This window comes from Odontesthes bonariensis, chromosome 9 (assembly GCF_027942865.1).
Source record: "Odontesthes bonariensis isolate fOdoBon6 chromosome 9, fOdoBon6.hap1, whole genome shotgun sequence".
Lineage (NCBI taxonomy): Eukaryota > Metazoa > Chordata > Actinopteri > Atheriniformes > Atherinopsidae > Odontesthes > Odontesthes bonariensis.
Genome location: NC_134514.1, coordinates 13,672,503 through 13,686,195, shown reverse-complemented (window position 1 = coordinate 13,686,195; position 13,693 = coordinate 13,672,503). Strand labels below are relative to the sequence as shown.

Genomic DNA, 13,693 nt, shown 5'->3' with positions numbered 1-13,693 from the left:
AAAAAAAAACATATTTGATAGCTGATGCTGAGAGCTTGTTTCAAGCATTTTTACAATATTTCAACCAAATATTTACCTGTCAAAAAAAACATGGCTGATCATCTTATGGTTAATGTGATTATGTGTTGAAGTTGTTTGTACTCAGTTTGCATCGTCTTTACAATGAGGGAAAAAAACCTAAAGCTATATGTGGTATAAAGAAATACATAGAGGCAAAGGACACAGTTCCTACTTAATGTTAATTAATATTCATTATTAATTCAGTGTTCTTGAAATGAGATATTTATTGTTTGTCTTTTTTAAACGCTCCCCAGAGGTAGACCTCTGTGACGCAGAAACCTGCCAACACTGATCTTTAATTATCAGGTGGATACAAGCTGGAGCTTCAGTTACATCAGTGACATCAGCAACTCAGCAGATGACACTTTAGCTGTTTGGAAGTAGACAAACAGGGACTTTTGCATTCATTTGAAATCCATGATCTATGATGAAAATGAGGTTTTTGCTGTAAGAGTCAGTTGAACTTGCATGTGTGCTGTGAGATTAAGATGAGAGTTGCAGTATGACAGTTGAGAAGCTCCAGGTCAGATCAGAATGATCCAGCATCTTGTCAACAGTAAATAATAACAGCTGACAGAAGAATAAATCTGCTTTGCTGCAGCTGACATTTGATCTTTGCTCTACTTGATAGAGTTCAAGAAAGACTAAACAACTCTGCGAGCCAGTAAGCTGTACTCTGTTGTCACAAAGTGGACATCTTACTGGCAAACTTATTTACTGTGCTGTGAAATGTGACCACCACAAGCCTTGTGTCACCAGCGGGATGTCACTCAGCAACAGCTGCGCTACGCAGCGACTCTGATGAAGCAGATAAGCATGTGGTTGAGCGTCACTTGCTAATTAGTACAACTGGACACGGCATCTTGAGGCGTGTTATTAAAGGTCAAGTGACCTAAGAGGACACCAGCAGAGAAAGCTGCCAGTTTCAAACTTCTTCATTATTTAAATGAGCTTTTAAATAACCTCCGTTTTGCTCTCATGTGCCTGTAGGGAATCCCAGCCCTCCTAAACTCGAAGGGGCACTGCAACCTAAAGGAAACTCCATCAAAGTCAGCTGGATCAAGCAAGATGATGGAGGCTTACCCATCTTACATTATCTTGTCCGTTATAAACCAGTGAGTAATTCAAGGCATCTTATTTCCAGAGTCACACAAACACTGCAGTTTAACTGGGTAACTTTTAGGGTGAAATGCACTCTAACGTTCAGGTCCAAAGATGCCAAATGAGGCTGATGAGAAGTGTTGATGAAAGGTTAATTGATCGTAAATGGTATTTGCAGACATGAATAGTTTGAAGTTTATTTTTATCTGTGTCCTTAGATACAAGCGTCAGACTGGAAACCTGAGATCCGGCTGCCCAGTGACAGCGAGCACGTCGTTCTCAGCGGGCTGCAGTGGGACACAGAGTACAGCGTCTTCGTGGTGGCAGAGAATCAGAAAGGGAAGTCCCAGCCTGCAATCATGTCCTTCAGGACGTCCTCGGAGCCAGAAGCCATCCCAGGTAGCCAACTCTCTGGTCACGCTCACTAAACTACTCTGTAACAACCCCAAAAGTGAGGAGCCAAACTCAAAGCTGAAAACCAGAGTGTTCATTTCTAACTGTAGCTCAGAGAAGTGAATGACAACTAAATAAATCTACAGAAAAAAATAGATTTCCTGGACGGCGGTGGGCCAGAAATGATTTTCCGCTTGAATTTTCTCACTTTCAACTTTTGACAGCCCTTGCTGAATGAGCTTGAGTTTGTGCTCATGGAACTGGGACAGGCACTTTCCACAGAGGATGAAATGATTTCCTCTAAACGACTGTGCTTCTCCTTTACCTTTGTTTACTGTTGAAATGATCACTGGGACGAGCATTTAAAATGACTCCTAATTAACATTTCCATGGAGGGCTTCACTGCAGCTGAGGGGCTTTTTACTAACTGTCGATAACCCACACATCCTGTCAAATGTAGTTACCAGATCTTGTTGAGCGCTTCGCTGAAACATCACAGCAGGCCATGATGTCTTCCTCTCACTTTTTTCTAATTCATCACCCAAACTAAAGCATCTTCCGCTCACCCACCAATGAGTCACCATCGAATCTACATGGTGTGCTTTTCCTTTTTGTGCTGTGCTTTTGCTTTGATGTGTTGCCGTTTCTTTGTTTTTTTTCCTCTGTCAATACTAAAAATCAGTTTCTTTATTTCTTTATTTTTCACTTTTGGTTTTCAGACCTGACACATTTTCACTTTCTCTCTTCCTCTGTTTTCCCCACCCTTTTCTTTTGTTTCCTCTTTTTTTCCCCCCTTCATCCCCCCCCCCCCTCTCTCTCTGCCCTTTCTTCTCTTTCCCTTTTTCTTGTCTTTATCCCCTCTCAATGTTCCTGCTCTCTTGCCTGATCCTGGACATTGGTGTCGTGGACCACGTGAACATGTTCGTCCTGACCTGTGTGCATTTTGGTCTGGGTTGTGCTGTCTCCACCCTCAGCCACTCAAGGCTGCTCATCTGTGACATGCACTTTGGTATCACTCATCTTGTCCCTCATCACTCTGCTCCTGCTATCATAGTTTACATGTGGGACTTGCAACGTAACAGTAGAGGAGGGCTTGCCTTTTCTCTGGCCTGGCTGTCTTTCTGGACACTTACACTCCTTAAAACAGACTTTGTCTGTGACAGACGTGTCTCTGTTATGGATGAGAAAAGGATGTCGTTGCTTCAGAACAGAACAGACCAGACAGACATATTGAACCAAAGGCAGTGGAAATCCTTCGCCTCCCACTGATCACTCTGCTCAGCATTAGCACAGCTAGACAACAGAAGAGTGCCGGTTTACAGTGATGAACATTAGTGGAATCGAGATAAGATTATTTAAAAAAAAAACAAAAAAAACATAGCACTTAGAGCCAAGTGAGAGCTGAGTACTGAACCTGTTCGTTTACATAAACACTGTATTATACTATGTCTCACAAAATTATGCAGATGAACTGTAAAGGTTTGCAACATTAACGTTTACACTATCCAGAAGAACAGCTAACAGAAAAACTAAATGTTTGTAATGTTTTTATTGGCACAGATTGACAAACTGTATACAGAGTTATCATGAGAAGACGTATTTTTGTGCAGATTACTAAAACAAATGTCCAAACATTTCTCGTGCATGTGGTGTTTATCAAGCGTCATCAGGAATTACAAACTGGTTTTTATACATTTATAATTGGGAGGTGCTTTGCTCAGCTGCATTTTAGTACCTAGTAGACTTTGTTTACCTGTTGATCTGTATCCAGAGTTAAGTTTATCTATGTAACAAAGATATTTTAAAGAGTAAGATGTAAAAAGAAAAGCGTTAAATCTGGAAAACCTGACATTCACTCTGTGTCCACAACATATCCTGCATGTAACCAGCAACACATTGTAAGCTTTGGTTTCCTTGTCTTTCTAATATCAAATAAATGGGTTGAATATATAAGTACACTTTTTTTTATGGTTTTAAAGAACAACTGCTTGCATTTTAATTCCTTAACATGCCTCATGGTTGCATGGATTTAAATGAATATTTGACAGCAGTCATCACACATAAGACAGTTCACTTTAGTGTGTCACAGGTAAGTCTTTACTGTTTACAAACATTCTTGGTTACAATGGCAATGCAGAACTTTATTTCGTTGTACCTGTTACTGTGTGTTCCCCACTCCCGTTGCTCAGTAGTCTCTCTCTTTCTTGTCGGGCAGATTTGGGTGATGAGGCTGCTCTCTCCATGGGCATCATGCTCTGGGCAGGGATCCTTGTTGTAGTATTTGTACTCCTGCTGTTGGCTGTGGATGTCACCTGTTACTTTGTCAACAAATGTGGCCTCATCATGTGCCTCTGCGGCAAATCAGGCACAGGAACAAAAGGGCACAACTTGGAAGAGGGCAAGGCGGCCTTTGTGTGAGTATCAAACGTTGCATTTCCATACATGTCACCTATTTGTTTTAATCTGTCAACTCTGCAAAGGATGAAAATGTGCTGCAGTTCATGTTTTTTTACTTGTAACCATGTCGAAATTAAAAGGTTGCATTTAACTGACTAATCTAAAATATGTTATGACAGTGTTTTAAAGCATCTTTAGGTCTGGCACACTAAATGCATAGAAACTGCACAGTAACAGTTGGCCGCTATCGGAGCATTTACCTGTTTAAGACTGCTTCTGGCTGACCTCTGTGGGGAATGTCTAGATATATTTTATAGGATGAAAATATGTCGGTGTAGTTAACAATTTAGTGAGCTTCTCAAAATTGGCAAAAAAAGTCAATTCAGGTTTACATAAGAAGAATAACTACAAAAAATAGTGTTTAAAAAAAAGAATCATCTTTATGTTGTGGTCACAGAATACACTCGCATACGTTTTCATCAGTGATATTATGTTTTGAAAGTATCAGAACAACCTACAGTTAGTTGTTTTCTAACTTTAAGAGCCTTAACTTTCTATGATATTCCATCGTTCAACGGGGGCAACAGTCGAAGCAGAGATCCCCAGACCTTCCTCTGCCCAGCCACCTCCTCCAGTTCTTCCCGGGGTGACGCCGAGTCATTCCCAAGTTCACAGAGAGACGTAGTCGCTCCACCCTTCGGAGGAAGCTCATTTTCACCACTTGTATTTGTTCATCTTATTTTTTCGGTCACTAGCTCGCCCACAGCTCATGACCACAGGTGGAGGTTGGAATGTAGATAGACAGGTAAACCAAAAGCTTAGCACGCTGCCCTAATACGCCTGTCAACTTCCTGCTCCTTTCTAAGTCCACTTAAGGCAGTGACTAAATTCCAACATGGAATGAGCAATCCATCCTTCTGAGGACCATGGTCTTGACTCTCCACTTAATTAAGCCTACAGGACCACATCATCTGCAAAAAAGCTAATCCTCCTACACTACAAGTTCTGTCTATAAAAGTTATGAACAGAATCGGTGACAAAAAGCAGCCCTGGAGTCCAACACGCAACAAAAATGCGTCTGACTTCCTGCGAACCAAGGTTTTACTCTGGTTGTACAGGGACAGAATGGCCCATAGCAAGAGGCCCACTACCCACAGGACTCGGTCATAAGCCTTCTCAAAGTCCTCAAAACACATGAAGACTAGTGGGCAGACTCCCATGCACCCTCCAATACCCTTGTGAGGGTACAGAGCTTGTCCAGTGCTCCACAACCAGGGCCAAAACCGCATTGCACCCCTGAAACTGAGCTTCGACTACCTGTTAGACTTTTCTCTCCAGCACACAGTCATAAACTTTCCCAGGTAGGCTGAGAAGTGTGATCCCCCTGTAGTTGGAACACACCCTGTGGTCCACCTTTTTGAATAGTGGGACCACCACATCGGTCTGCTAGTCTAAAGGCAGTGTCCCTTCACAGCCCAATAACATCCAGGGCCTTAAAGGGATAGTTCACCTCTATTGACATGAAGCTGTATGACATCCCATACTAGAAAATATAATTTATGAACAATGACTTACCCCCCACTGCGTCCTGTGAGCCGATTTCCGGCCCCGTTTTGGCGTTGACAAAAGTAGTCCGGCTAGTTGGCTGGGGTCACAAAAATAAAGCGTTTTGCTTCTCAAAACAATATGCGTTCAAAAGAGTAATACATTTGCATCACAAAATCGTTGTCCAGGAAAAAGTCAGACCTCACAATCGCTTGGCGCTATTTTCTCTCCCTTCGTATCACTGCGTGCTGCCGACAGCCGCTCTTGTTTCACGGTGTAGACCATACAGACCAAAGTGCAGAAAGAGCAGTCCCCTGCTTCCGAGCAGTAATTTGAGTCTCACTTTGTCTGACCCCTTACCCAGGACCAGTTTACCTTGGGAGACCTCAGTTTACACCAGGGCCAAGTTGCCCCTGAAAACATAGCTCCCGGGATCCCTAGAGCACTCACTGCATGGAGTAGATATGGTTGACAAAGGTGTTTTTTCAGGAGCAGGACATAAGGACAAGTGTTGCATGGCTGGCTTCTGCCAGTGTGAAAGGGTTATAATAGAAAAAACAGGCGTGACTGTTTTCATGCTTGTTGTTTGGCGTTGGTGTGTTCTGGCCTTCAGTCTACCTTAACTTCAGTGCTTATAATTTAATTGATGATTTCCTACATTTCCCAAATATTTCTAACTTTTTATAGTGTTATACATGGTATACATGCAAATCTTTCTGTATTTTTGCCCAGAACACAAAAGAGAAGAAACGTCTGTGGAACGTGAAATATTTCTGGATAAAAGAACACATTTGTGGATCGTCTTGTGTGGGTTTAAAACTATTAAAGTTGGCTTTAAAAACTTCAATTGCGATTAAGCAAGGTTTTATTTTTAAAGTTGATCAATTTAAAAGATATGAGTAATTGTGCTTCTTCAGAAAAATAAACGCATCTCGTGAGTCCATTCTTTTGTCTGCTCAGCCAGTATCTAAGGCACAGTGAGATTACATTCCACACTGCCTTTTTCATGAGAACAAAGCCATGCAAACTTCTCACATTAATAAGTCAACCTGCATATTCAGACACTGGAAGGCAGGCGCTTCCCTTACAGGTCATTGAGTCAGAGAACCTGTTGCCATTTTACCAAGACTGCAGTTTCTTCTCCTGCAGGAAAGATGAGTCCAAAGAGCCGATAGTGGAAGTCAGAACAGAAGAAGAGTGCACTGCCAACCATAACGCAGCAGGTCCGATAGAACCCAACGAAACTACACCTCTCACGAAACCAGAGTGAGTAAAAGCTGACAAACAGCACCCAGCCTTTTTACCGCAAACTGTAAGTCTTTTTAACTGTTGGACAGTGCACTCCACTTTAAAGAATAATCCTGTTATTTAACAGGACTGAATCTGACCCTTCTTTTTTTTTTTTTAAGTTGAGGTCATTCTTGAGTGGAGTCCACTGGCCTGCGTTGCTTTTCCGTTTCTACTCCCTGCCAGAGGGATTACTATACTTTGTTTCTTTTCCAGCTTTTGGAGATTTTCTGTCTCATTTTTATGAAGGTTGAAGCAATACCAGTTAAAGACACACCGGCTTCTCTCCTCCCAAGTGTGGTCGATTAATGAAATCATTTGACAGCCACAGCAAGCCATCTCATGACAGCATCATGATGAAAAAAAACCAAGAACCTTGATTCTGCAGTATGACATTGTCACTGGTACTGTTTAACCCTTATAGGTGGCTCTACGTGGTGCTGTAGTTTTCTGCAGGAAGGCTGGTGCCTTTTTCAGTACATTCGTTTTCCTAGTCAGCGTATTCCATGTTGGTGTGTGTATGGGATGTATCCTTTAATGTTCACTCACAGCATGATGCCCTTTTTTCTTCTCACTAGGCTTAATAGTTGCTGTTTTTTAGTTGCTCTGTCTGTTTGTGTGAATTTCTAAAGCCAACTAATCCCTCTGCATGCCCTCGTCCGGGCCACCCTTCCTCTGTCACAGTCACCCTGGTGTCTAGTCTGTGTGTCTCTGTTCTCTCCCTGCTCTCTCAGGCTGGTGGCTTCTCTGGCACTGGACACCCCCTCCTCCGTAGCCACCAACTCTGACACTGCAACAAATGACCAAGCTCAGGACAGCCCCTCTAGCGAGACCACCACCCTCACGTGCAGCCTGTCCACCCCAGCCAACGAATCCTCACCCACCCCTCTCGCTGCTCCGGCCCCAACCCCAGAATCAAACACAGCCCCACCAACTCCCGTCATCTCTTCGACTGCTGTTGAAGCTAAAATGGCCCCGCTACTTGAACAAAGAGGAAGTAACACCCCAGAAGAAGAGGAGAAAATAAATACTCCTCCCTGTACTCCTGAACAGAATAAGCCTCAAAAATCTGGAACACCAATACCACCGAAGCGCAAACACTCTCCCAAACTTGCCGCTCTGAATGCCAAAAATAGCCCCCCTGTTTCCCCTCTTGCTGCATCTTCTCCAAACATCAAGAAACATGCTCCAAGCCCGCCGGTTACCAAGCTCACCACACAGCTAGACACTGTAGCCTTAAACACAGACACACCAGCACAAGCTGCCGCCACCCGTGCATCTACTGCCACTCCGAATCTAGACCCGGATTCTAACCCGGCTCCCCCATTTTCCAGTGGGTTTAGCTTTACTGCCTTTGACACAGACAAGCCTGTTGACAATAACATACCCACAGCCAAAGTTGCTGCAGGTAGCTCTCCTTTAGTGATCCCCAGAGCTCTTGAAGAGTCAGATACAGCGAAACCTGCTTCTTTAGTTGCAGACGTTCCCTCACCTTTACCCGTTTCCCCGATTACCTCCGCGGTCTCGAATGATCTCCTCTCACCTGCGTCAGACGTGTACGACTTAACATCCCCAGATGTAGGGCCCAAAAACGCATATTTAGACCTAGAGCTGACCATTGGCTCAGGAGGACCCTCCAGGCCCCTCTCAGACCTCATTAGCTTAGAGAGCCCACCCGCTGCCCTCTCTCTGGCCAATGGAGACGGAGCAGACCTCCCCCCCTCAGGCTCAGTTGTGGAGGCTTCAGAGACTCTGGCCAAGACTGCTCCTCCTGTCAGCGATGAGTACGGCTCCCTCTAGAGGTTTATCTGTGTGTGAGTGTGTGTAACTTGTATGCCCATTCATTCACCACTGCATCTTGCCATTGACCACACAATACACAATATTAACCATTACATGATAATATTGTAATGGTAAACTGTGGTAATGACATTGGGATGATTATTAGTGGAATGGCTGCAGACAGAAGTGATATGTTGTCTATTTTATGCTTGTGTGACAGTTGTTCATTTTGGGGTCTATACTTTTGTAGCATTCACATCAAACATAGTTGAGCCCCTTTGCAGGCATACAGCCCATGACATAAATATCTTATAATAATCCCCCATTTATCTTGTTGTATTTCCAATTTTTGGGCTTTAAAGAGTTGATGTAAAATCCTCCGACATCACAAGTCCAAGTTGAACGTGCGTCAAATTAAAACGCAGCAACACTGTTTTTAGCAGCACATCTTAAAGATCACAGGTAAAACCCTGTGGATTAGTCAGGGTTAAGTTGTGGCGGAGCTTCTGGTAATTTCAAATAAATGAATACATAATTCAGTTTATTTTTTATTTGTTTTAGTAGTATAAAAGGTTAAATATTCTAATGGATAACAACTTGTGTCTTATAGGCTGGATACTTAAGAACGAACGATGGGTGGATAATGTTTAATGGATGTCCAGAACCTCTCTTATGATGAAATTACTCAGAACATTGATCATCGGACATTTCCTTATTCTGATATCCTTGTTGTGGCTCTTTGCACGACAGTCGGATCATTTCTGATTAAAGCTGTTGCGAGCATCTTTTTTGACACAGTCACTTACGGAGCAACGTGCCATATTCCATTTCTAAAATGGACTTAACACGATGCTTTGTTTCAGGCTGTAACCGCATGGCTCTAAGAAAACAAAAGCGAACAGAGTCTCTGCTGTGGCGTTTTCCTTCTCTGAACCGCAGAAGAGAAAAAAACTGCTAACAGCTGTATAGTGAACATTGATATCACCTACCACAAGTACAGGGCCAATTGTTTTTCCTCCATCACAGTCTCTTTGAAGTAAAACTAAACTGATTATATTTGCTAAACATCTCCTGTTTGAGTTTAGGAATGCGACTCGATACGGGATGTGGGTATGTCATCTGCTTTCTATCTGACTATTGTCAAGGTGGTGAAGAAATATGTAAGAAGACCTCTAAACACAGCGTCCTCTTACATATTGAGTGAAGATGTCATTGAGAATAAATGGTTAAAAATGTGTTCAACTAAAACGTTTGTTTGCTGAGATGTTCTCGTCACAGGTGTCCACATTTCTAACTTTGAATCGTATCTTCTTTCCACTGCAGGAAGAGTTTTGCTGATGAGAAAGGCAAACTGGAGGAGGCAGGCTTACCAAATACCCTGATCACTGCAGCACACAATAGTGTGATACAGACAAAAACCACCGAGAGCAAAGTATGATGGGCCGGGGCGAACCCCAGCCCAACCCAAAACATTTTGGAGCAGCAACCAGAGGGAAAACACTGCAGGAGTTATGATTTCCAGTGCCCTTCAAAACACATTCAAACCACACGCATATCGATCCGTTAGAGCGCACTTCCACTGTGTTTCATTTCCTGTTTTATTCACAAAATGTTTACTGCGACCGAGGAATTCATCTTGAGGTCATACGAGATTTATTTCACCTGTTTTTTGTTTCTCATCTTATTTAACCAGTCAGATGATTTAGAACAAACTTGCTTATGATGATAACCTGGTTTAAAAAAAAGCAAAAAAAAAAGCTTAGAATTGCAGTTGCGCACAAATATTGGATTATTATGAGAATTCTACATGTAAAAAAAATGACTATATATAGAATTTATTTTTCTTATTTCAATGTGCAAATGTAAAACTGTTTGCCTTTAGTTAGTTTTTTTAAGTTTGACTTCTCTTTGTGGGCTAGTCTCATTAAGAAGATTGTTCTGCATGTCTGACATGAAGTGGTTGTAACGTTTTTCCAAATGTTTGTTATTTCACTTCGTCTGTTACGGGGGGGTTCATCTCCCACAGATATGCTGACGTTGATTGAACAAAGGTGTGAGTTCAGTGTTCGGATTCTAACAATCCTTGTTACGGTGAAAAATAAACTAAAATGACCAGAGAAACTCGAGGCCAGCTGCAGGAGGAGAGAGACTGACGGAGAGTCCCTCAACGTGCCGACGGCGCGTACAATCGGACCATTTTAGGATCAAATTTATTCAGTCCGTCACTGCCTTACCATAGTGCTGTTAATATATCCTCCGATTCAATTTATTTGACTTGGGGAAAAAAAAAAAACTAACGCTAATGTTCACACAAAGACGAAAAACACCAGCAGAAGTGCTGGTTCTCAGCCAAGGGTCGAACAGCTGTGGATGAAGTGAATGTCGCGTCATCCCGAGCTAAGTGTGCACTACGTATTTGTTTGGGGGACATCTACGATGGCTGTAGTTCGTCTTCTTCCTCACATTTATGCAGCTGAAAGCTCTGGCTTCATCATTTGGGTTGTGCTTTGAGGCAAAAAGAAAAAAAAAAAAAAGTTCTAAAAAGCATTTTTGTACTATTTAAAGACGACAAAGATTTCTTTTCAATTCCTGCCTGCAAGCTTGTGCACTGTGCCTGTGTGTCAGTAGATTGTCTCGTCATCGTTTTCTATGATAATCTGCATAGCTTATTGTGAGGGATTTAGCCTATTCTTTTTATTTGATGTATTATTAGAACAAAAATATGATAAGTGGACTAACGTGGTCATTATAACACATGTAGTGTATAAAACTGTCCGTCTCTGGTCACAGCACTATATATTGCCAGCTGTAGTGAAGGAAGGTGTTTTTAAGCCTTGGCATGAATTCAATCAGTACTTCATAACGTATAACTACAAGGCACATGGACGTGCCTGCGTCTGTATGGGGAAAACTGTTCTCATATTGATTTAATGAACGTTATCTGCGGGGCCTCTTCTGGCATAATTACACATGGTTTTTATTTATCTTCCCTGGTTGTTATTCAAGTGTTGTGTAATGTGGTCTTTGAATTTATTTTTTAATTTTTTGTCTTTTTGTATGAAAATCACTCACCGAGAACAACTGCTTGACAAGTTCAGGATGGCAGCGGCAGGAAGCAGGGTGGTCCACCTGAAACACAAGAGCAGCAACTTTTTTTTTTCTTTAAGTTTTAGATGATAGATGTAATGTCAAGAAAAGTGACTACAGATCTGAAATGTAAAAGAGCCCAAACTAAAGGTTTACTCTCCTCGTCCTCCACTTTCTCTTAGCAGACCACCTTGCTCCCTTGTCTCTGGACGCTTTTTTTGGTTTTATTGGGTTCAACTCAGAAAATATCTGTTGTGTACAGTCTGAGTAATAACCCATTTACAAAATAAAATTTAAAAAAATTTCCGAATCTAATTTCGTCTTGGCCTATTTTGTCATTACATTCATTTAGGTTTTCTTGTTTCCTCCTCATTACCTCTGTGCTCTTGTGTCTGATTAGATTCCTCAACTCAGAGCGTGCAGTGACGCGTTTTGGACAGCAGGTGGCAGTAAAAGCCAAGGATTTTCATTTTCATTTTTTGGATTCCCTTTTGTTTTGTTTTTTTTTTCCGCCGTGTCATGGACACGAGCTTATTTACTGAAAGGTTACAGTACAAGCAGGTTATGTTCGGTCTGGAAATTCCGGACTCCTATTCAGATACGTGAGGCGCTAACAATCATGTGTTACGTGACGCATGTTTGTGCAGGAGTAAACTTAATACTTCCAGGCTTGGATGTCAAAAAACTGTCTCCGTGAGTGATATTTTCAGCTGTGGCAGTCCTCCCCCCTCAGTACTTTTGGTGGGGCATAAACCCGTGTTGTGTCAACGGTGTTGTGTCACACTGACCCGACCTGGCCTCCAGTTTCACTCTGACTGTCCCTCTTGCCCAATTTCATTTTTCCCGAAGCGCTGGACTGATGTTTATGCAGGATAAACTGACCAGCTTTGGAGCTCAGCTTCTTATTTTAGGACAAAGAACTGGTCCTCACCCAGCAGCCTCTTGGTAGTTCAGATTTCCTGTGGTTGTCTGAGTGCATCTTTGATGGAGAGACGGATCATTCAGATCCTTGACGTGCCTGCGGAGATGATTTGCAGCCTGTAAAGTCTTCAGAGGAGAGCTGGGATGATGCAGGAAGTAAAGCAGGTGACCTTCACACTAAAATGGAAAAGAGAGTTCAAAGAGAAGGAAAGTGATTTTAAGTGCAACAGGAATCCCATTAAAATATGGCAACAGAACAAAAAAATATTCATTGTAACGCAGCGCTGCTGCTGACATGATCCTTTTTTTTTTTGCTTGTTTTTTGTGAACCTGCCATCTCGCCATCATGGATATGCAGTCAAATTTATCACCTAAAACTGTGACATCTCAACAGGGTATATATCGTACACAAACATGGACAAAATACAATGCATAAAGCTGCAGTTGTTTAGATATAAAGCAAATCAGAAATTAAAGATTAAAGAAATTAAAGCATCAACACGCATATATTTAATTATTTTCCTTTCCTTTTTTAACAGGTGGCTAAATGAGTCAAATTGAGACTGAAAACCGGTCCAATAAAGCTACACGTCAGCTGTCAGTCACTTAAAGCATTTCCTGTCTGTTGCTCTGCTCAAACAAAATCCTGATTTTATTGCCACCTGTGCGGTGAATTCAGCTTTTCTGACGAGTGATAATCTCCCACAGACTAAGTTAGAGGTAGCATATTGTCTCGAGTGCCCTCAGTCAATAACTCGACTCCCCTCCTGTGTACTGAGACGAGGCTGGTGGTCCAGTGACGTGGCCAGTGTGGCGCAGCGGGACATTATTTGCACTGAAACGGATTTTATTGAGTGTTTTTGTGAAGGTCAAAGGTCAGGGCTAATGTGTAGGGGTAAGCATCCATCCATCCATTTTCTAAACCTCCTTAATCCAATTCAGGGTCGCAGGGGGGACCCTATCCCAGCTGCCAATGGGCGGGAGGTGGGGTACACCCATGACAGGTCACCAGTCCGTTGCGGGGCCAACACATAGACACATAACCATGCGTGCACGCACTCACTTCTGCAGTCAATTTGAATCACAGATCTACCTAAAATGTATGTTTTTGGATGATGGG

The 13,693-nt window shown here is 42.4% G+C and overlaps 1 protein-coding gene across 8 annotated transcripts in view; it reads left to right on the top strand.

Annotated features, from left to right (window-relative positions):
• ncam1b (neural cell adhesion molecule 1b) overlaps positions 1 to 11,967 on the top strand; it is a 77,028-nt gene extending 65,061 nt beyond the window's left edge. For 3 of the 8 annotated variants that reach the window (XM_075473209.1, XM_075473208.1, XM_075473207.1), the window contains 6 exons: positions 1,051 to 1,175; positions 1,380 to 1,560; positions 3,770 to 3,968; positions 6,646 to 6,762; positions 7,518 to 8,567; positions 9,889 to 11,967. In XM_075473209.1, the coding sequence (XP_075329324.1) occupies positions 1,051 to 1,175; positions 1,380 to 1,560; positions 3,770 to 3,968; positions 6,646 to 6,762; positions 7,518 to 8,567; positions 9,889 to 10,003 (1,787 nt within the window). In that variant the 3' untranslated portion in view covers positions 10,004 to 11,967. Of the gene's footprint in view, positions 1 to 1,050; positions 1,176 to 1,379; positions 1,561 to 2,528; positions 3,508 to 3,769; positions 3,969 to 6,645; positions 6,767 to 7,517; positions 8,598 to 9,888 lie in introns of those variants that run through there. The other 5 variants (XM_075473215.1, XM_075473214.1, XM_075473210.1 and 2 more) reach the window with 4 other exon arrangements.
• Positions 11,968 to 13,693: the final 1,726 nt, after the last annotated feature.